The sequence below is a fragment of the Elephas maximus genome, chromosome 16, assembly GCF_024166365.1.
Source record: "Elephas maximus indicus isolate mEleMax1 chromosome 16, mEleMax1 primary haplotype, whole genome shotgun sequence".
Classification (NCBI taxonomy): domain Eukaryota; kingdom Metazoa; phylum Chordata; class Mammalia; order Proboscidea; family Elephantidae; genus Elephas; species Elephas maximus.
The window spans coordinates 30,055,304-30,078,809 of NC_064834.1; the positions used below are offsets into that span (position 1 = coordinate 30,055,304).

Below are 23,506 nucleotides of genomic sequence, written 5' to 3' on the forward strand. Positions count from 1 at the left end.
ACAGGTGCTACTAGAAGAACATTTGCAGTAATCAGATACCTAAGATTTTACCCAACATTTTCTTGCTCAGACTGATACCTGCAAAGCCAGGCCTAGTTTTCATCTAAGGTGCCAGTGACAGGCACACAGGAGTCAGCGACAGAGTACCCTTCCAGAACCTCCCCTACCTCCTGGCGTGCATCCCTTTCCTATGACTTGGTTAGTCATCTACTCAGGACCTTGACACCTGCACTATCTAAGGGGTCGGGTGGAAGAGAGGCGAACGCTTATTTCTTCAAAAAATGTGCTCACTTAAAAAGAATTAGGATTATTCTGCATCTTTACATTCTCAAATTAGTGTCGGTTCCAAATAGGGCGACAATCTGGGGAGGAGGGCTAAGGTTAAGTTACTTGAAGGGTGTTCTGAAGACGTGTCTTCTAACAAACTGCCTGCTTTTACTTCTATTGTGTTTTTGTGCGGGGTGGGAGTTGGAGGGGGTTGACTGAAATTAAGGGCTGGCGTCCCAAGCCACTTTTGGCACTGCTACTGCCCCTCCATAACCTCCTAATACGTGATTGCTTCTCACAGCTGGAAGCCCCTGGCGTCTTTGAGTCGAAAGCACTGAAATGCGCCGTGAATGAAGGCTCAGCGGCAACGGTGGCATCCTAACGCCAGCCTCGGGTGGGGGGAGTGGGAGGAGATGAGAAGGGCCTCGAGTTGGCGCGACCCATCCAGGTCTCGGTCAGCCTGCCGGGAGCCCGCTGCGTGCCCGCCTCGCTGCGGGGGTCCCGTCGGGCGCCCTCTGGGCATGCTCAGTAGCGGCGGCGGCCGCCGGTCGCGCAGTCGGAAGCTGGCGGCGGCAGCGGCGGAGCAGGCGGCGCTGACGCGCGCGCCGCAGCTGAGGGGACTGGAGGACGGCGGGAGGGGGCGGGGGCGCGGGAGGTGGGGCTGCTGTCGCCGTCAGGGCCCCAGGGAGCGCGGGGCGCCGCCGCTGCTCCTCCGCTCAGTTCCGTCTCCAGGGCAGCGCCGGGGCCGGAGGCCAGGGCGGCAGGGGAGCGGGAGCCGGGACCCGCGCTCCACCGAGAGTTGGGCAGGGGAACGCCCGCGCCTCAGCGGCGTCATGGGCGCCTTCCCCGGGCCTCAGTGGGTACCAGCGGCGGGAACCCCTGGGCCTCCTCGCGGCTGAGCCTGAGCGAGCGATCCTCGGCTCCCCGGCGCACCCTTCCTTCTTCCTTTTTTCCTGCTTTCGCCGCCGCCGGCGTCACCGCTTCAGCTCTCCGTTATGGCAACGGAGCCGCCATCCCCCCTCCGGCTCGAGGCCCCCGGCCCCCCTGAAATGCGGACCCCGCCGGCAAATGAGGCCGCCCCCGAGGGCACCCCGCAGCCGGCGGGCGGCATTCTCCGCTTCCTCAACGGCTGCGTGCCCCTGTCGCATCAGGTGGCCGGGCACATGTACGGGAAGGACAAAGTGGGTAAGTGGGGGTGGCGCGCGGCTCGCCCCTACCCTTCCGCCTCTGCGAGCCCCCTGCCTGGTCGAGGGAGCCTGGTACTCGCGGGCCGGGCTGGGCGTCCCTCCCGGACCGCACGACCCCCACCCCTTGTCTTTTCCGCTCTTCCCCGGAGCCACCGACTCGAGCTGAAGAGGGGGATCGTAAAGTGGGGCGATTTCTAAGGTGCGGGGCGTCAGCTTGTCGCGGTGGTGGCGGGGAGAGGAGCGCCTACCCTCCCCAGGGAGGGTAGGTGTTGATTGGAGACGGCGTTCTTGGTGAAAATAAGGAACTTCGTTTCTACTGGACGGGGAAGTAAATTCTCCCCTAAGCACAAAAAAAGCACAAGGTCTGTTTATTATAGGCGAGTAGCTATTGCAAAAGAAAAGGAATGAAATACAGATGATGCTACTCTAGTGCTTCTCTTCTGGGTGCAGCTGCATAGCTGGAGGGAGAGGAAAAACAGACTTTGTTTTTTTGGAAAGCTTGTCTTGGCCTATCCTGGATATCGCTCCCTGCTCCTTCAGGTTTTTGTAGTGCCTGCATGATTTCTCCGGTAGGCGTGGTTCCAGTACTACAGAAACTCGGATTCGTGGTAGAAAGTACACCCTGCTATAATAGAATGGTATGCGCATTAGACATTCAGTTGTTTTTCTTGTTTATCTTTTAAGACCAGATCATGGCCTGTGTGATTTCACAACTTCTAAAGCACAATACAGACCTAACTCGTTTATGCTCTTGGTGATGTAGAAGTTCAGTTTAGGAACTGTAATTCATCTAGGTTACAGTTTCCCTAGGCCGCGTTTACATGGGGGAATATGATGGATGAGTACTGCGGGCCATAGATTTGGAAGGGCCTCTAGAGGCAGTTTGGCTTATGCTGATAAGATGATTCGGATTTAGGTTGGTAAGATAATACTGACTTTTAGTTGAGGTGACTGAGGCAAGCCTGGTTAAGTGACAAGACCAAGGTCACACAGCTACTCTGTGGTAGACTCCTGAAACAAGGCTTTTTATTTTATTTTTTTGTTGTACTTCAGGTGAAAGTTTACAGAACAAAGTAGTTTCTTGTTAAGCAGTTAGTATGCATGTTGTTTTATGACATTTGGTTAACAACCCCAGGACATGTCAACACTCTCGCTTCTCAACCTTGAGTTCCCTATTACCATCTTTCCGGTTCCCTCCTGCCTTCTAGTCCTTGCCCCAGGAATGGTGTGCCCCTTTAGTCTTGTTTTATGGGCCTGTCTAATCTTTGGCTGAGGGTGAACCTCAGGAGTGACTTCATTACTGAGCTAAAAGGGTATCCAGGGGCCATACTCTAGGGGTTTCTCCAGTCTCCGAAAGACCAGTAAGTCTGGTCTTTTTTTGTGAATTAGAATTTTGTTCTACAGTTTCCTCTAGCTCTGTTTGGGACCCTCAATTGTGATTCCTGGCAGAGCAGTCAGTGGTGGTAACCCGGCACCATCTAGTTGTGCTGGACTCTGTCTGGTGGAGGCCGTCATAGATGTGGTCTGTCAGTCTTCAGGACTATGAAACAAGGCTTTTTGAAAATGCGTAAGTACTAGTGTGAGTATATGTGTGAACTACAGTGACCCATACTGATTAAACCTTCAATTTTGACTTTTTTTTTTAGTGTGCTGCTGTGATCAGATAAGCTAACAAATCACTGAGGACAGCCGTGGGATAAATACTGCAAAATATAATAAACTAGTTAATTGGCATATGGCATACTACTTTCTTAAGTTGTTTTACCTAGGCTAAGGTTTTATTTTTTTCCTCTGAACCTGAAATGCCAGTTGATTTTTCGGGATGTTAGAAATATGTTGAGTGCCAAGGGGAAACTAGTCTTAGTGAAAATAAAATTTCTGCTGCAAATGAATGCTCATATATGCACAGGAAGAGTAAGAGTTTCATGCAAGATATTCAGTGGAGACTTCTATATAAAACTAGCTGTCTTTTCCAATGAGGGTCATTTAGTATATGTGATGTTTGTTTTCAAACCACAGTTTATAGTTACATAAAAACCAGTTGCTGTGAAGTTGATTCCAACTCATGGGGACACCATGTGTGTCAGAGTAGAACTGTGCTCCATGGGGTTTTCAGTGGCTGATTTTTTGGGAGTAGATTGCCAGGCTTTTCTTCCAAGGCACTCCTGAGTAGACTCAAACCTCCAACCTTTGGCTTAGCAGCCTAGTGCATGTTAACCATTCACACTACCCATGGACCTTAGGGCTGAACATCGCTTGTCTTAAAAAAAAAGAAAAAGAAACTGCTTACATACACCATGTGAAAACTGGTTATACACGATGTATAATCGTTGTTGCATATTGTGGGACATTGAAATGTGTACTGGACTGAGTAAGGAACTCAGGTTTAAATAACCAGTTCTACCACTGTTTAGCCTTGTGAACTTGGACAAGACATTTGACCTCTTAGGGTCACTTCACCTATACAGGAGAACAAATGAATGGATTAATTCCCAGGGTACCTTTCAATTCTAAAATGTTTAAACATTGCTGCTTCAAAACTCCCTTTAGAAAAGATAGTATGCACAGAATTTTGAACTGGGAAAAGGTAGGGGGTGGGGGAAGGGAATAGGAGGCCAGCCCTAAAATATTTCATGAATGATAGCTTAATCTCACACTTATTCTGTAAGCATTCAGGTACAAAGGTGGAAGGAGAACCAGGTAAGTTGAAAGTAGTTTCGACATTGTGTTTGTTGCATATTCTTTTTCGTTTGGAACTGCCAGCTATAAAGGAATAGCATAAATAGATGGTTTTTGGAGGAGGTTGGAGCATTACTGAAAAATCTGAGGCTGACATACAAGTGAAGTAGCTGCTTCTATTATTTTATGAAGAAAGTTTGTGGCTAAATATGAAAATTTCAGTTAGTAATGGAAATGTTCTCTGGCAATTATAATGAGTTTTGGTATCTGTAATTTTTATAGTTTTTGTTTTGGTTTAATGAAAATAAGATTCCTATTTAGGGACTTGAGCCTTTGACCTTAAGTCATCTGTTTTTTGTTTTTCTGTTTTGTTATGTTGACTTGCCCTACATTGTGTGTTGCCTTTCCCTTCACCAGAGTTGACACTTGTGTACTATGTAGTTAGTGGCTTGTTTTCTTTTATTCCTCAAATTTCTCAGAAATTAATGAAACATAGGAGATTTCTATTGTGCCAATTTTATAGTTTCTAGCCACTAAAGTCAAAGTTTTAAGTAATTTGCTTTCATGCTGCTCTCAGATACTGACTTTATCTTGTATGTATATGTGTATGTATAAGGAGTCCTTATTTAAATTTAGGGTTCTTAAAAAAATAATTTAACATGGTCCTGATGATCAGGGTCATTCAAAATGTAAAATTTTCCTATTTTGTGATAATATTTAACTACCCTCCAAGGACTGTAATATGTTTAAAATAATAAAAACTTAGCAACTTTATCCAGTGTGTTAGCACTTGGTGTTTAATTAAAAGTATAAACATTCACTTATTATATTTCGAAGTCGCTATTTACTTTTATTAGGAATTGCTGTATCTGATTTTATATTGACCTGGTCTTTAAGACTTGAGAGAAGGACAGGGGCACATGGAATTAAATGTGGGACAGATGGGCCTTGCAACAGATGTTTACTGAATGTTTACTGTTTTCTAGGTGCTGTACAAGGCTTTCTGGAAACAATTGTGAGCCAAATCCAAAATAGAGTAGCTGCCCTCATGGACTTTTGACCTAATGGGACAGAAAAACAGTCAAAGATTACATTAATAAATAAAATTATGACTGTGCTACAAAGTGATAAAAGAAAGTAAATTATACTGTCAGAGTGGGAATGGGGGGGTGGGTATTTGGGAAATGGCTGAATGGGGAAATGAGAGAAGACTTCCTCCAGGAAAAAACAGTTAATCTGAAATCTGAAGTAAGTCTAGGATTTACCAACTATAACTACAACAACAAAGGAGGTTGGAAGACATTAAAGGCAGTTGTTAGTGCCTTCAAGTCAGCTTCAACGTATGGCGACTTTATCGCAAGGAAACCTTGCCTGACCTTATTCTATCTTCATGATTGTTGATTCGTTTTAAGTCCATTGTTTTGGCAGTTGTGTCCGTCCATCCCGTTGGGAATTTCCGTATGTATTTAGGAGGAGGAAGACATTTTAAAAGGGAACCTGGCAGTGAGATGAAGCTGGAGAGGTAGATGGGGCCAAATTGTTTAGGTCTAAGGATCTTTGGTCCTTATACTAAGAACAGTGAACTGTAAAGAACTTTGTATTTCATTAGAGAACACTCCATCTGATACATGTAAAATGAATTGAACTCAAGAGGGATTGGAGGAAGGGAAGCACAGTTCTGCAAGGAGACTAGACAATAGTTCACTAATCCTGGTCAGAGGTGACTGGCTTGGACCAAGCTGGTAGAGTAGAAGTGCAAGAAGTTGACGGAGATTTGGAAGGTGAAGTTTAAATAATACTTTGTTCTGTTTTCGGTGGAAGTTTACACGCAAATTATGTTCCCAAATTCTGGTGATGATTGTCACTTAGGAGTGTAATCACTGCTTATCAAAAGTATATAGTAGTGATTACGTTCAGATAGTTACTACAAATGAACCCTGAATGTGACTTAAAGTTACATGGAAAACAGTGGCTGAAAGAATTGTTTGCCTCCGAAATGGCCTAATTAAAGGAGTAGTTTAGACTCTGGAGGAAGTATACTTTAATTTTATTTATCTTTGCATTAAATTTCAAATAAACTTTTTTTTTTCTATTTTGTGAGATTTGTTTGAATAGAGACTGTCTTCATATCAGCAGAGCAAATGGGTCGAATATATTGTACTAGGCACCTAGTATTTGTTGAATTTAATTCTCAGCTATTTACACAATCCTGCATATCTTGCTAGCAAAAGGATACCCGAATGATGATAATCTTCCTTATTCATAAAATGGATAACAAGATGGTCAGTAATTCAAAGTTCAACAATTTATAGGTCTCTCCACTGTCGTAAATCACTTACGGTCTTAAAGTACAGCATTAGATCCTACTTTCGGTTTGGTCTGGCAGCTGAAATAATTCTTATAATAAACTTTGTTAAAGACAGTCATTGGATATCTTTTTTTTAATTAAAAAAATTTTTGTTACTATTGTTAAGTAACCAGGATTTTTCAGTTTAGAATTGCTGTCTTACCAACTTCTTAAAAGGAGTTTGTTAGCCTTGTTAAGTTTAAAAATTAAAAACATGAAACAGGATAGAACAAAGGTGCTTGAACTGAACAATAGATCTTGGTATAGTTAAGTCACAAGAATGTGTTAGTAGTTTTTTTTTCCTAAATTTTATTTATTGTGTCGTTGAGGATATACACAGGAAAACATACTCCGAATTCGACAGTTTCTACACGTACAATTAATAACATTGAGTACATGTTAGTAGATTTGATGTCAGAGTTTTAGTTTATGTTCTTCACTGAAATCTTATTTTATTAACTAAAACCATTGCCATCGAGTTGATTCTGACTCATAGAACATCTGCCTCATAGAGTTTCCATGGAGTGCCTGGTAGATTTGAACTGCTTAGTTTTAAGAATAAAAAGTTTATTTTTGTTTTTACTTGTAAAAGTAGTATATGAACTTGTAGGAAAAATATTCAGAGTATAGTGGTGCCTTTCCCCCTACCCTCACTCTCCCAGGGACAATTACTGTTAATGGGTTTATATGAATTCTTTTGGGTCTTTGTTTCTAGGCACATAAATAAATACAACTTTCTTTTATCCAACAGATGTATGTATCAGCAACTTTTTCTTTTCAAGCTGTACGTTATCTGGTCTGTTCATATTTGTGTTTATGAGGAATTTTATTCTTTTAAAAAATATTATAGATGTATCATAATTTATTTAACTATTCCTTAAAAAAAAAAATATATTTTTTTTTTTTAGTGGAGCCCTGGCGCCCTGATGGCACTGTGGTTAAACCTTTGGCTGCTAACCAAAAGATTGGCAGTTCAAATCTACCAGCTGCTCCTTGGAAACTATGGGGCAGTTCTACTCTGTCCTATAGGGTTGCTGTGAGTCAAAATTGACTTGGCAACAGTGGGTTTGGTTTGGTTTTATTGTAGTGGAGCTGTGGTGGCACAGTGGTTAAGAGCTCAGCTGCTAACCAAAAGGTCTGCGGTTGGAATCCACCAGCTGCTTCTTGGAAACCCATTATGCCAGTTCTACTATATCCAGAGTTTTAGATTTTCATCATTTTTTTTTTGTTACTATAAATAACGTATTGAACATTCTTATACATTATATCATACCTTGTACATTGTGCAATTATTTCTATAGAAAAGTTTTATAACTGTAATTGATACCAATTTTAAATTCCCAAAGCTTGCCAAAGTTAGAATAAAATCTTTTTTTCTATTTTAATATTTAACTTGTAGTATTAATTTCTTTAAAAAACTTTAAAGGTTTAAACACATAGTTGATATATCTGTATCTTGATCCAATTTATGATATAGAAATGAGGTAGTCTATAGGGAAAACAAAGATTTAAACTGATATTGTTGTGAGGGATAAGGAAGACTCAGAATTTCTTGCTTTGGCTTTTTGGTCTATCCTTTTAGATATCCTCTGAAACTAATTGACTTAAAGTAATTTCAAATTTACAGGAAAGCTGCAAGAATAATACAGGGAACTTAACGTTTTGTCAAATGTATTGAAAGAAGGTCCCTGGAGCAGAGGCTGCAAGTGTTTACAACTTAGGGTTCTCTGTCGCTAACCTACGCTTAGTCATTTGTTAAAAACTTAGGCTGAGTTATTCTTATTCCCTGGTAAAGTGCCCCATTTTCTTCTCATGCACTGTCACAGGTGAGCCAGTGCTCCTAGACTGCGTTTCTTAGTAATGCTTATCTTTCCTTAGATTTCATATCTTAGCTCTCTGATGTTTTCAAGAAAAAGTTATGATTTTGTTGATTATCTAGCATTTTCTTGTTTTTAGGTGAGAGAGATGCTCTTTTTACCTTTCTAATATCCTAGGCAGAAACTGGAAATCCAGGTTTTTTTTTGACTCATTCTCGATTCTCTGATACTCCAATTACACATTTGTTAGAATGCTTGATATTATTCTACGGATTTCTAATACTTTATTCCTGTTTTTTTTTTCTTTTAGGTATTTTTTCTCTTATTGCTTTAATTTAGATATTTTATATTGATCTTTCTTAAAGTTCCCAGGATTATTTTCTTCTCCCCCACACCTGCTTTCTAAAAAAAAGGTGTAGGGAATGTGTTGGGTGATGAGTAGTGTTATTAGTTTCCTAGGGCTGCCTTAACAAAGAATCATGAATTAGGTGGCTTATAAGAACAGAAATTTAATGTCTTGTAGTTCTTGAGGCTAGTAGTCCAAATTCAGGGTATTGGCAGGGTCATGTTTTTTCCGAAAGCTCTGGGGGAAGATCCTTTCTTGCCTCTCTCAGCTTCTGGTCGCCTTAGGTATTCTTTGGCATGTAAATGCATCTTCATAGGGCCATTTTTCCTCTGTCTGTTGTCCTCTTCGGAAGCCCTGGTGGCGTAGTGGTTAATTGCTATGGCTGCTAACCAAAGGGTCAGCAGTTCGAATCCGCCAGGCGCTCTTTGGAAACTCTATGGGGCAGTTCTACTCTGTCCTATAGGGTCGCTATAGGGTTGCTATGAGTCGGAATCAACTCAGTGGCACTGGGTTTGGTTTTGGTTTTTTTGGTATTGTCCTTTTCTATAGGGATAGCACTCAGATTGGATTAGGGCTCACCCTACTCAAGGATGACCTTGTGTTAATTTAACTGATAGTATCTTCAAAGACCCTATTTCCAAACAAGATCAATTTCACAGGTACTAGAGTTAGGGTGTCAGCATATCTTTTTTGGGGCATAATTCAATCCATAGCAAGTAGTGTAGAAGGATTGCTGTACCAAGCAATCTATTTTTGTGTTGGGACTGTTGTAATCTCTAATCCATCCTGCTACCCTATGCTATTGTCCAGTCTGCCTGATTTCTGCTTTCCAACAAAAACAAAATGCCTTTATTTAAAGACAGGCCCACCTGTTTCCAGACCAGTTGCTTACCCCAAGGGATGCCATGGCTCTCTGTTCATTTTTTTAAATAATATTTTATTGTGTTTTGGTGGAAGTTTACACAGCATATTAGGTTCCCATTTAACAGTTTCTACACAAATTGTACAGTGACATTGGTTACATTTTTCACAATGTGTGGGCATTCTCATTAATTTCATTCTGGTTGTTCTGTTTCCAGTAATCTAGTTTCCCTGCCCCTTTACCCTCTCATCTATGCTTTAGAATAATTGCTGACCATTTGGTCTCATATAGATGACTTTTTAAGGGATCGCAGTACTCACAGATGATACTCCTTTTTTTTATGAGCCTGTCTGTTATTTCACTAAAGGGTGACTTCGGGGGATAGTTTCAGTTCAGGGTTTAAAGGGTATCTCAGGGCATTAGTCTCAAAAGATTCCTCTAGTCTTAACTCATCCAGTAAGTCTGGACTTTTACAGAATTTGGGTTCTGTTCTACATTTTCTCCCATTCTATCAGGATCCATTATTGTGGCCTTGATCAGAATGGTCAGTGGTGGTAGCCAAGCATCATCTAGCTCTTCTGGTCTCAGGGTAGATGAGGCCGTGGCTTGTGTAGACTGTTAAGCCTATAGCCTAGTTTTTTCTCTGAGTTTTTGGTTTCCTTTCTCTTTTACTTCGAGTGAGTAGAGATCAATAGTTGTATCTTAGATGGCCACTCATAAGCTTTTCAGGCCCCAGATACTACTCTCCAAACTAGGATGTAGGATATAAACTTTTTGAACTATATTATACCAGTTGACCAAGTTGTCCCACAAGACTATGGTCCTAAGCCTTCAAACCCAGAAAACCCATCCTGCGAAGTGTTTGGTTATGTCTAAGAAATATCTGTAGCTGTACACCCCATGTGGTTTATCATATGTACAAATACATATGCATGCACACATATACATGCATATATGCATACAAATAGACACATCTATCTGCACAAATATGTGCACGTATGTATACTTATATATGTATATGCATACATATATACATATGTAAGCACACAAACTTTTTTTGTTGTTGGTGTTGTTATAAAATTATATTCATCCTATCCTTTACCAAAAATGGAAACCCTGGTGGCATAGTGGTTAAGAGCTACAGCTGCTAACCAAAAGGCTGGCAGTTTGAATCTACCAGGCACTCCTTGGAAACTCTATGGGGCAGTTCTACTGTGTCCTATAGGGTGGCTGTGAGCCGGAATCGACTCGAAGGCAGTGGGTTTGGGTTTGGTTTACCAAAAATGTCTTTTTCTGTTGTGTATTTCTTAATGATATCATTTACCTTGGTCAGGCTATGTGCACTTCTTCCACATTCAGTGCTACCTTTTCCATCACCCAAAATAACAAGTATCCATTATCTAGAGAGCGATTCCTCCTTTCCCTTCCCTCCTATCCCTGGTAACCGTCAGTGAATGTTGTCTCTGTGTATATACCTATTCTTGTCTTCATGTAAAAGTGAGATCATACAATATTTATCCTTTTGTATGGACTTATTTCACTCAACTTAATATCTTCCAGATTTATTCATATTATATTTTGAGAAATCATTATTCTTTATGGCTGCATAGTATTCCATTGTATGTATGTATGTAATATCTCAGGGAAAGTTTTTTAAATTAAAATTTAGTGTTCTGTTTATTAGACAGTCTGAAGGGGTCAGAAGGCGGTGGTGGTTGGAGGGAATAAACTTAAGCTGTTTATTTATCCATTCATCCTCTGATGGGTACTTAGGTTGTTTCCATCACCTTGCTATCGTGAACAGTGCTGCACTGAACATAGGTGTGCGTATGTCTGTTCATTGTCTTTTCTATTAGATCTCTAGGATATATACCTAGAAGTGGGATTGCTGGATCATAAGGAGTTCAATTTCTAGTTCTTTGAGGAACTGCCATACTGTTTTCCATAGTGGTTGTACCATTTTACATGCCCACCAGCAGTATATAAGGGTTCTCATGTGCTCACGTCCTTGCCAACATTTCTTGTTTTCTGAGTTCTCCATTCATTTATGAATGCTGATTTTTTTGGTCTGGAATTCAGTTTATCAGGGCATCCTCACATTTACCACTCTTCTCTAGCTCCATAGAAAATATTATTGTCATGGGAGTGAAAATCTTTCTTGTTCTACATCCCAACCTTAAAAGTTCTCTTCAGTAATTTTTATTTGTAGGTCCTAAAATCTTTTCACTGCTTACCAACCAGTCTTACCTATTTTTATTAATATTTACTTTCCTTCTAAGCAGTCCTGGTGGCGCAACAGTTAATTGTTTGGCTGTTAACTGGAAGGTTGGCTGTTCAAACCGACCTCGCGGCTCCATGGGAGAAAGACCTGTAAAGATTACAGCCTGCAAAACTCAGTGGAATAGCTCTGCTCTGTCACATGGGGTCGCTATGAGTTGAAAATCAACTCAGTGGCCCCTAATACCAGTAATAATACCTTTGTTCTATGCTATACCTAGGTCTTAAAATGTACTTCTTAAGCCAAGGCTTTCAGCTTTCTGCTTATATTGATCAAATGCTGCATTTTTGGAACAATTAAAATAACTTGACACTTGGCAAGAAGAAATAGAAACTCAAGTGGCATAGTTTATTAGACTTTTGAATATATATATTTGAACCCTATTCTGTGAGCACTATTCTGTGCTAACTAGCATGGTTTGTAAAACATGAATACATGAAAATTTAAGCTTTTAGCGTAAATTTGGGAATGAATCTTCATGGTATAGGGGCAGGGCCAGTGGCGTGTACATGCGGTGACTTTAGCAAAAGACTTCCTCTTGGAGTAGAGAGATTATAAAATATGCCCCTTTCTGTCACCTGCCAGAGCTCCAGGATTGGTGCCTTATTTCAGCCCTCGCTTTTCCCTTTAGCTAGGTGTTTTTGTACTACTTATACAACCATATGTAGCTTCACTGAATCAGGAAAATTTTTTAGTTGCTTTCTCATAACAGGTGAGAAAAATGTAAAAAAAAAAAAAACCAAGTAGAAAACTTATATATGGCCACTGTTAATATGTTTTTAAAAAATAAAAATGGGATCAATAAACACTCCTGTTTTTAACCTTTTTTTTGTTTAAGTATAAATTAATGTCTCAGGGAAAATTTTTTAAATTAAAATTTAGTGTTCTGTTTATTAGACAGTCTGAAGGGGTCAGAAGGAGGTGGTGGTTGGAGAGAATAAAACTGAGCTGTTCAGAATTTGTGCTCTAGTGCTTTGCATGTAGCAAGCACCAGAATACTTTGGTTGAATGTTAAAATGTCTGAAATAAGTAAAAGAAAATCCTTATATTTGTGAACGTGGTCTGCATAGAACTTTAGGAACAAATCTATCCTATGATGCAAGGTACACTATTAAGTCATTAAAATTTTCTGATTTTATTCCTCAGGTATATTGCAACATCCGGATGGCACGGTTTTGAAACAGTTACAGCCACCTCCAAGGGGTCCAAGAGAGCTGGAATTCTATAATATGGTAAGTGAGGTAAGATTTGCTTTGTAAAAGAGTTTTTCAGAATTTTCTGGTGGTAATGCACAGTAACAAATATATTTTGCAGCATGTCATAATACACCACGTGAGTAAAAACAATGCTTACCTTTAGTGTGTGATGTATTCTAGTATTTTCTATTCTATTTCATTTTTAAAAGATGCTTGTTCTGAACCATTAAATTGATTTAACTAATAGGTTGTGACTCATAGGTTGAAAACATTTATCTTGAGAGATAATTTGTAATTCTAAAAAGTACTAAGTGTTTATTCTACAAGATTTCCCACAGTACATGTGCTAATAATGTACACTGAGAATCTCCAAAGGGGAGGGGGCATATTTAACATTTATTTAACCACTTGACTAGGAATACTTTTCTGTCAATTATTCCTATTACTATACTCTGGAAGTTCTCCATAGGGAAGTAAAATGGTAAGAGTACTGGATAAGAAGCCAAGTGATCTGAGTTTTAGTAATGACTTTCACCAGCTGTGCAACTATGAGCATTTGACGTAACTTCTGGTCTTTAGTTTTCTCTCGTCTGCAAAATAAAGGAGATAGATTTATCACTTGTATAGTGATGTTGAAATTATTGTGCTTTTTCCAATGTCTAATACTGTATCTGTTACATAGTAAGTCTTTAAAATGTATTTTTTGAACTAAAGTGCACTAGATGATTATAAGTCCCTTTATAGCTCTACAGTGTTAAGATCCGATATGTATGTGCATAATGGAATGAATAATTATCACTGATAATAACTCTTGACAGTTTTATGAGGAAATGAATGATCGGTTGATGCCATGAAGCCAGGTCTTGTCAATTCTCCAGTACAGCCTTCTTTCAAAGAAAGGAAAGTAGCTCAGAACAGACCCTCAAAAGGATTTTTCAGTTTGAGTTTATTCATTTGTAAAGAAGTGCCAAGCGGTGAACTGTTTCTAAGCTGATGATTTAATTTTATTTTAGAGGGTTGTGAAGTCTTCATCTCTTAGAGGAAAAAAATGTATCATATCATAATATAGATTATCAATATTTATGTAATTATGAGTTGAAGGCATTTACTGTTAAGGTACTTATCAGAAAAGAGAAGTGAGCTTTGTTATGGTTTGTTTTTTCTTTTATCATTTGATTAAGGAATAAAATTGTATAATAAATAAGCCTTTTGTTTCTTAACAGCGTCAGAAAATTTTTTACGTAAAATGCTTCTTATCAAGGATATGAAAGGCTAGATTATTATTATTTTTGTATAATAGCTTTATTGAGAGATAATTCGTATACTGTTTTTCACCCATTTAACGTGTATATTTCAATGATTAGTATATTCACAGAGGTTTGCAACCATCACCACAACCAATTTTAGAACATTTTCAACACTCCCATTAGCAGAAACCCTGTACCCATTAGCAGTTGCTCCGCATTTCTATCACAATCTCTCCAGCTCTAAACAATCATTAATCTACTTTCTGTCTCTATCCTGGACATTTTATATAAATGGAATCATGCAGTTTGTTGTCTTTTGTAACTGGCTTCTTTCGTGTAACAATGTTTTCAAGGTTCATACATGTAACATGTATCAGTACTTCATTCCTTTTTATTGATGGACAGTATTCCATTGTATGCATATATATATGTGTGTATATGTATATTTAAAAAAAGCCAAACGCACTGTTGAGTTGATTCTGACTTACAGCGACTCCATAGGGTTTACAAGGCCATAAATCTCTGCAGAAGCAGACAGCCACATCTTTCTCCCATGGAGCCACTGAGGTTTTGAACTGCTGACATTTCAGTTAGCTGTGGATCACTTTAACCACTGTGCCACCAGGGCTCCTTGTATGGATATATGCCACATTTTATTTATTAATTGATGATCATTTGGGTTATTTCTGCTTTTTGGCTGTTATGAGAAAAGCTGCTATGAACACTCATGCCCAAATTTTTGTGTTGACATATCTTTTCGTTTCTCTTGAGTAAATACCTAGGAGTGGAATTGCTGGAGCATATGGTAATTCTGTGTTTAATCTTTTGAGGACATACCAGGCTGTTTTCCAAAGTGACTATACCATTTTTAGTTCCCATCAGTAGTGTATGAGGGTTCCAATCTCTTCACATCCTCAAAAACATTAGTTATTATCGATCTTTTTGATTATACCCATCTTTATTGTTGTTACCCCCCAACTCATGGTAACCCCATGTACAATAGAATTGTTCTGTTGTGATCCTTAGGGTTTCCATTGGATGGTTTTCTGGAAGCAGATCACCAGGTGTAACCTGTACTGAGAGCTGTGGTCTTTCATCTTCGTCAGTAACTATTTCTCTTTTCAGTTCTGTTTGAGTTTGTTTTATGTATTTTGGAGCTCTGTCATTAGGTGTGTAAATATTTATTATGGTTATTTCCTCTTGGTGAATTGACCTTTTAATCATTATATAATGCCCTTCCTTATCTCTTATAATTTTGACTTAAAGTCTATTCTATCGGAGATTATTATTGCTACTCCTGCTATATTTGGTTACTGTTTACTTGATATATATTTTTTTATCCGTTGGTTTTTAACCTATTTATGTCTCTGTGTCTAAGATGTGTCTCTTGTAGGCAGCATATTAATGGATCTTTTTTTTTTTTTAATCTATTCCATCACTCTCTGTCTCTTGACTGGTACATTTAAGCCATTTACATGCAGTGTGATTCTCTATACTTACTAATTTCCTGCTGCCTTTTTGTTATGCCTTTTTTTTTTGTGGTGTTTTTTGTTCTGCTTAATTTTCTGTGCTGAGTTCTTTGTGTTTATGGATTTCCTTTTTTTTCATTCATTGTTGATTTTGCGTTTACTGAGTCTTTTTGATTTTCTTCTTTATTTTGGTGAGTAGATTTATTAATTTTTTTGTGTGGTTACTCTAAAATTTACCTTTATCTTCCTAAGTTTAAAACAGCCTATTATATCTTGACTTCCTCTTCATATGGAAGTTTTATAATGACACCATTTATTCTCCCTTTTTGTTTTGAAGTTGTTGTTTACAGATTGACATCTCTGGTTCCCTGTTTTCAGTTTTATTTTGCTTTTGAGAATTCCTTATCTGGATTGGTATCAGGGTGATGCTTTTGTGTGTCTTAATCTCATGTTGTTGTCTGATGTCGTAGGTTCTCTGTCTGAAGGATTCCTTTCAATATTTCTTGTAAAGTTGATCTGGTTTTTAAAAATTCCTTTTTTTCTCTTTATCTGGGAATGTCCTAGTTTCTTCATCATATTTAAAAGACATTTTTGGTGTATATATGATTCTTGGTTGGCTGTTCTTTTCTTTCAGGATTTTATATATATCGTCTCATTCATTGCCTTCTTGCCTGCATGGTTTCTGAAACAAGAAACCAGAGCTTAGTCTTGTTGTTGTCCCTTTGTAGGTGATAATTTTGTTTTTCATGAGCTATTCTCAAAATTCTTTCTTCGTATTTGGTTTTGGAAAATTTGATTTTGATATGTCTTGGTACCTTTCTTTTGGGGTCTATCCTGTATGGGGTTTGTTGAGCTTCTTGGATGGAAACCTTGTCTTTCATATTAGGAAGTTTTCTGCCAATAAATGTTCAACAGTTCTCTCTTTGCTTTTTTCTTTTTCCTGTTCTAGAATCCCAATTACTTGTAAATTATTTCTCTTAGTAGTATCCCACATAACTCTTAAGCTTTCTTTATTTTTCCTCATTCTTTTTTTCTGATTGTTCCTCAAAGCAGTGTCAAGGGATATGTCCTCTATTTTACTGGTTCTTTCTTCTGTTGATTCACTTCTATATCCTTCCATTAAGTTATCGATTGTTAATCTTCTGGATTTCTAGTTGTTTTTATATGGTTTCTAATTGTGTGTTTATTTCGTCATTTTGTTCTTGTATTGTTTTCCTGAATTCTTCTAGGGTTTTGTCTGTGTTTTCCTTGATCTCTTTAAGGATCTTGTATATAAGTGTTTTGAATTCCGTGTCAGGTAGTTCTTTACCATTTCTTCCTCATGAAGGTTTTCTGCCCTTTATTTTGCTTACTTGTTTGAGCTATCTTATCCTTTTACTTCATATGATTTGTTATTGTCTGCTGTCTGCAAGGCATTAAGGTGTTCATTTATTTATGTATATATTTCTTTACTGATTGTATGTGTTTGTTTTGTGCTTTTTTTTTGTTGTTGTTCTTGTTTTGTTTTGATGTACCTGGAGTTTTGTTTCTTCTCTTTCTCTTTAGAATGTCTTTCTTCCTTTGTATTATTTTATTGTTATTTTGTGTTCCTGGTCTATGTGTGACTTTCGTGGTATCTGTTGGCTGCACATGATTTCCTCTCACTAGTGGGTATGGTGGGTAACCCCCATATGTGAGCCTTCTGTTGTTAGACTTGTGTGTCTTCCTTTACAGGATTGAGTGGAGGCAGGAGAGCAGGTTCTTTCCCTGATATTGGGTGACAAGTGTTGGGTGGTCATGGTCCCTCCCAGTCCTTGTAGGATCGTGGGGTCCTTCGGATTGGTGCTGCCAGTTAATGTGTTCTCTGAAAGTCAAGGCAGGATGTCTCCATATCCTCTGTGATGGAGTGCTACCCAAATTGACAGGGTAGGCCTGCTGCGTGTGCATGAATTTGTGTCTCTGTAGGTGATGAAATATCAAGCAGTTTCAGTGCAAGTGCAGATGGCCTGCAGAAATTGTTTGGGTGTGGGATGTGTGACATTGCAGCTGGTGGACATTGGATGAGAGCACTAGGATCTCCTGCGTGTCGTTTGGCAGAGGTGTGGCTGATGCCTCTCAGAATATGACTGGCATTGTGGTAAGGTGATATTTCTGTCCAGCTGGTCACCTGGGTGTGGGTACAGGGAGTGTTCTTGCTGATCGCTGGGTTGGGTGCTATGTGTGTACACCACCAGTTGCCAAGTGATCGGGGCAAGGGTACATGGGTCACTGGTCACTGGGTGGGTGGCATGGGAACTCACACCATCGGTTGTTAGGTGGACAAGGTGGCATGGAGGTGGTTGGAGCAAATGAACACGAGCCTCCGTTTGCAAATCCCATAGCACGAGAGTGTGCACTGTGGATTGCCAGCTGGTGGCGTAGCTGTGTGGGGATGTTTGGGGATAGTCACGAGCCTCTGGTTGTAGGTCCACTGGTGTGGGAGTGTGTTCCACGGATCTCTGGTGGGTTTGCCTGTGGGGATGGCCAGGTGGAAGCCTCCAGATTGTAGGATTGCATTGGATTGTCGAGTAGCAGGGGAAGGGAGGCTCACCAAAAAGGTGAGGGGTGGGGAGGAGAAGGGAGAAGTGTGTGAGAGAAGTGTGTTCCCCGTACCTCTGTCGTGGGTACCAGGGCACTCCCTGCAGAGTGCACCTGGTGATCAGGATCTGGCCCTGACAAAATGTGAAGAAGGGGGGCTGTCCAGAGTCTGGTTGAGCGGGAGATCTCTAGCCGCCACTCCAAGGATTTTCCACTCTGCAAATGCCACCTGCCCAGATGATCAGTTACCACTTCTGGCGAGTAGGTCTGCCCCTATTTTCTGGCTCCTTCCCTGCTCTGTGATTGCCTGGATCCTAGGGCTCTCACCTGCCTTAATGAGCTTTCCCTCCTTAAATCCAGTTCATTTTCTGCTCACCTTGCTTCACTCCGGGTTTGTCTATGCAGTATCTCTGTTTCCTATTAGGGATTCCGTTAAGCTGCTTTCCTGGGCCCCTCACCCAGGAATACTGCTCGGTTTGTCTCAAGATGGGCATGCTGGGTTGGGCTGGCTGGTAGGGTGCCTAAAGTCCATAAGTCTCCCCGTTTGCTGTTTTTGTTCAGTTTCTCCTTCCCTTTGGTGTTCGATCTAATTTTTCATCCTTCCATTCGCTATTGTGGATGTCCAGATTGTCATCTGTATCCATTTCACTTAGTTTCTCAGTTCTTTGCTGCAGGGAGATGGCAAGGTATGTGTGACTAAGCTGTCATCTTGGGCTGTCTCACCTTGCGTAATTGTTCTTGATACCCATCATGTTTCTTTGGGGTGGGGCTTGTATTTTTCTTTGTTTATACTGAGTGCTGTACTTGGGTAATATTTTTTAAATTCTTTGACTTATTGCTGATATATAAAAATAGATTTTTCTGCAGTATTCTGATATATCTGTCAATCTTGCTGAACTCTTAATAGTTCATATTTATCTGATGGTCTTTGGGGTTTTATAGGCAATTATATCTTTTGTGATTGGTGCTTAGTTTGTCCCTTTCAATTCCATATACTTCTGTCCTGGACCTCCAGCTCAGTGCTTAACGGACCAATGATGGAGCATCTTCCTCTCATTTAATAGAAAGACTTCTAACATTCCCCATTAAATTATGATTTTCTAAGGTTCTGGTAGATACTTCTTACCAGGTTAAAGAAGTCATCTTCTGTGTGAGTCAGATTCCAAACCCAACCCAACCCATTGCCGTTGAGTTGTTTCTGACTCATAGTGACCCTATAGGACAGAGTAGAACTGCCCCATATGGGGGGTTCCAAGGCTGTAAATCTTTACAGAAGTAGACTGCCACAACTTTCTCTTGCAGAGCGCCTGGTGGGTTCCAGCCACCTTTTGGTTAGCAGTTGAATACTTTAGCCACTGCACCATCGAGGCTTCTTGGTGTAAGTCAAAGTCCAGTAAGGAAACAAAGGACATATTCAGGCAGTTTAATAAAGGGATAGTTTACAAAGGTGTGGTCAGAGTTTAAGGCAACCTGCAAGAGATAATGGAGTGGCATTCCTGGGCCTGAAGTGTTTGGAGAGGGGGTGGGTTCTGGAACCCAGGGATGGTAACTTTATGGAAAACACATGACCTGATCAGGTAGGAACTCAGGGAGTAAATAACCTGACCTCAACTCTTCTACTCTCCAATCTCTTGATGTTGTCTTCCAGTGGTGAGAGGGGAAGGGAGCCCATTGATGCAATTGATTTAAGTCAGGCTCTTGGATGGAGAAGAATGGAAGGGGAAAGGAAGATATATAGCATGCCTTCTATTTTTATTTTATTTTCAGGAACAATTTTAAACATGAATGGATTTGAATTTTTTCAGCCGCGTTTTCTCAGTCTATTGAAACGATCATGACTTTTCTCCTTTAATCTGTTAATGTGGTAGAATAATAGGTTTCTAAGTTACCTTTCCTTTCTGGAATAAAACCTACTCAGACACATCTTTATTTATTTGTTAGTAATATGCATTGCTTGATTTGGTTTGCTAGTGTTTTATTTAGTTTTCTTTTTCCAGCTGTGCTTATAAATGAGATTGAACTATTATTTTCTTCACATAATGTCCTTATGTGGTTTTGATATCAGGTTTTTTCTAGCATCATAAAATGAATTAAGGAGCATTTCTTTTGCTATTCTGTGAAGTAATTTGTATTACTTAGGGTTTTTTTTTTTTCCTTAAATGCTCGATAGCACTTACCTAGAAATTCATCAGAGCAATCTTGTTTGTTTCTGTCTCTATCTCTTTCTGTATTTCCATCCTTCATTCTTTCTTTGGAGGGAATAGATTTTTTAAACCAGTGATTCAGTTTCTTAAAGGTCTTCGAATTTTTTGTTAATGTGATAGTAAAATATAGTTAGATTATATTTTGTCTACAAAATTGCCTACTTGGCAAAGTTCATAGTATTTTTAAAAACCTCTGCTCTGTCTAGTTATAACCTCCTTTTCATTTCTAATATTGTTTATTTGTGGCTTTTCTCTTTCTTGATCAGCTTGACTGCTAGCCTTCTTGGAGCGTGTGGGCGATGGGTGCAGTGGTGTCACTAGGAGGGTATGGGATGTGGACCACCCCCCCCCCGACACTGTCAGATGAGGTGACACCAAAATGACCTCAGGGTGTGTGGCGATGGCTGGTGGGCTGATGCTGTCAGGAGAGGGGCCACCAAGGCAGTGGCGTCACTAGGGTTGGTGTCACCCATCACCCAGTGAGATAACTCACCACCACTACCCCGCTATCACCCACCAGTCAGGGTGTGGGCAGCTAGGTCATGGCTTCAGCCATCGGGCGGAGAGGAGGGCCTCCACCTTAGCCAGTAGGAGAGGGGAGGAGCTGTGGGGAACTGTGAGGGGTGGGGTCACCCACGAAGGGGGAGGTTGAGGGGTGATACCATGAATTACTGAAGTGGGTGATACCAACGCTAGTTGTTATTAGGTGTTGTTATTAGGTGCTGTCAAGACAGTTCCGACTCATAGGAACCCTGTGTACAAACAAAACACTTCCGTGTCCTGTGCCATGCTCACAATTGTTGTTATGCTTGAGCCCATTGTTGCAGCCACTGTGTCAGTCCATCTTGTTGAGGGTTTCCCTCTTTTCCACTGACCCTGTAGTTTACCAAGCATGATGTCCTTTTCCAGGGACTGTTCCCTCCTGACAACATGTCCAAAGTATAAAAGACATAGTCTTGCCGTCCTTGCTTCTAAGCAGCATTCTGGTTGTACTTCTTCCAAGACAGATTTGTTCATTCTTTTGGCAGTCCATGGTATATTCAATATTCTTCACCAGCACCACAATTCAAAGGTGTCAGTTCTTCTTTGGTCTTCCTTATTCATTGTTCAGCTTTTGCATGCATATAATGCGATTGAAAATAACATGGTTTGAGTTAGGTGCACCTTAGTTTTCAAGGTGACATCTTTGCTTTTCAACACTTCAAAGAGGTCCTTTGCAGCCGATTTGCCCAATGCAATGCGTCTTTTGATTTTTTGACTGTTGCGTCCGTGGCTGTTGATTGTGGATCCAAGTAAAATGAAATCCTGGACAACCTCAATCTTTTTTCTGTTTATCATGATATTGCTTGTTCGTCCATTTGTGAGGATTTTTGTTTTCTTCTCTACTGAAGGCTGTGGTCTTTGATCTTCATCAGTAAGTGCTTCAAGTCCTCTTCACTTTGAGCAAGCAAGGTTGTCATCCATACAACACAGGTTGTTAATTAGTCTTCCTCCAATCCAGATGCCCCGTTTTACTTCATATAATCTGGCTCCTTGGATTATATGCTCAGCATTCAGATTGAATAGGTATGGTGAAAGGATACAACCCTAATGCACACCTTTCCTGACTTTAAACCACGTGGTATCCCCTTGCGCTGTCTGAACAACTGCCCCTTGGTCTATGTACCGGTTCCTCATGAGCACAGTTAAATGTTCCGGAATTCCCATTCTTCCCAGTGTTATCCATAATTTGTTAGGATCCACGCAGTCAAATGCCTTTGCATAGTCAATAAAACACACGTAAACATCTTTCTGGTATTCTCTGCTTTCAGCCAGGATCTATCTGACGTCAGCAATGATATCCCTGGTTCCAAGTCCTCTTCTAAAATCCAGCTTGAATTTCTGACAGTTCCCTGTTGATATACTGCTGCAACCGCTTTTGAACGATCTTCAGCAGTTTTGTTTGCATGTGATATTAATGATATTGTTTGATAATTTCTGCATTGGTTGGATCACCTTTCTTGGGAATAGGCATAAATATAGATCTCTTCCAGTTGGTTGGCCAGGTAGCTGTCCTCCAAATTTCTTGGCATAGACAAATGAGCGCTTCCAGTGTGCATCGGTTTCTTGAAACATCTCAATTGATATTGACACCACTGGATGGGGGGAAAGCCAGGGTTTCAATATTCAGTGTTTAGATTTTATTTACTTTCTGTTTCAGTAGAGCAACTTTGCCCTAAGCTATGCCTGGTCCCTGAATTCAGAGATCCTTTGGTTCAGTCTTCACAGAATGAACCTTTGTGAAACCCAAGCTATCACTCCAGTTTAACAGTTTTGTTCCCTCTTTGTTTTGGATCCCTGTGCATTTCCCTTTGTTTCCTTGGGTGCTCAGCTATGCATTTAAGAAAATATTTTTTTGTATTTTATCCCACATTTCTAGGCAGGATGGTTTTTAGGTTATTTTTTTGGCGTGTTGCAGTCAATAGCATTCCCACTGTTTTTAAAAAATATTTAAAGGAAGAAGAGAAAGTTTATGCTCTATTTTGGTTCCACATCCAGAACTTAACTGTGAATGATAAATGTTTTTTAATCCACATTCTTTATTTTGCTATGCTTTTATAGAGCTATATGTACACATACATATATATTTCTTACTTAATTTACATGAAAATGCTATATTTTTTGGCATGCAATAAGCCTTTTATCTTTTTCACTTAGAAATATATCATGGACTTGTTTTCTTTAGGTCAGTACATAGAGGTTTACTTCTATCCCCCACCTTGTAGTTAGACCATCCTGAACACTGTGTCCACACAGTCATTGAACAGAGGAATGGATAAGGTACATCCTGCTCCCAACTACCTTGGACTGTGAGTGCCTAACATACTTCTGCTCACATTTCAACAGGGAAGGCTGGAGAATGCAGTGTAGCACATGGATAGTTAGTCTCTGCCACACTTTAGTTTATTCTGTAGAATCGTATTCTAAAAAAAAAGAATAGATTTTATTTTTTAGAGCAATTTTAGGTTTATAGAAAATAAACGGAGTTCCCATATCTCCCTCCCTTTCAAA

At 40.0% G+C, this 23,506-nt stretch overlaps 1 protein-coding gene across 1 annotated transcript in view; it reads left to right on the forward strand.

The window, feature by feature from the left end:
- Positions 1-1,251: 1,251 nt before the first annotated feature.
- IPMK (inositol polyphosphate multikinase) overlaps positions 1,252-23,506 on the forward strand; it is a 60,183-nt gene continuing 37,928 nt past the window's right edge. The window contains exons 1-2 of the mRNA XM_049855368.1: positions 1,252-1,452; positions 12,930-13,015. Of these exons, the coding sequence (XP_049711325.1) occupies positions 1,263-1,452; positions 12,930-13,015 (276 nt within the window). The 5' untranslated portion in view covers positions 1,252-1,262. The remainder of the gene's footprint in view (positions 1,453-12,929; positions 13,016-23,506) is intronic.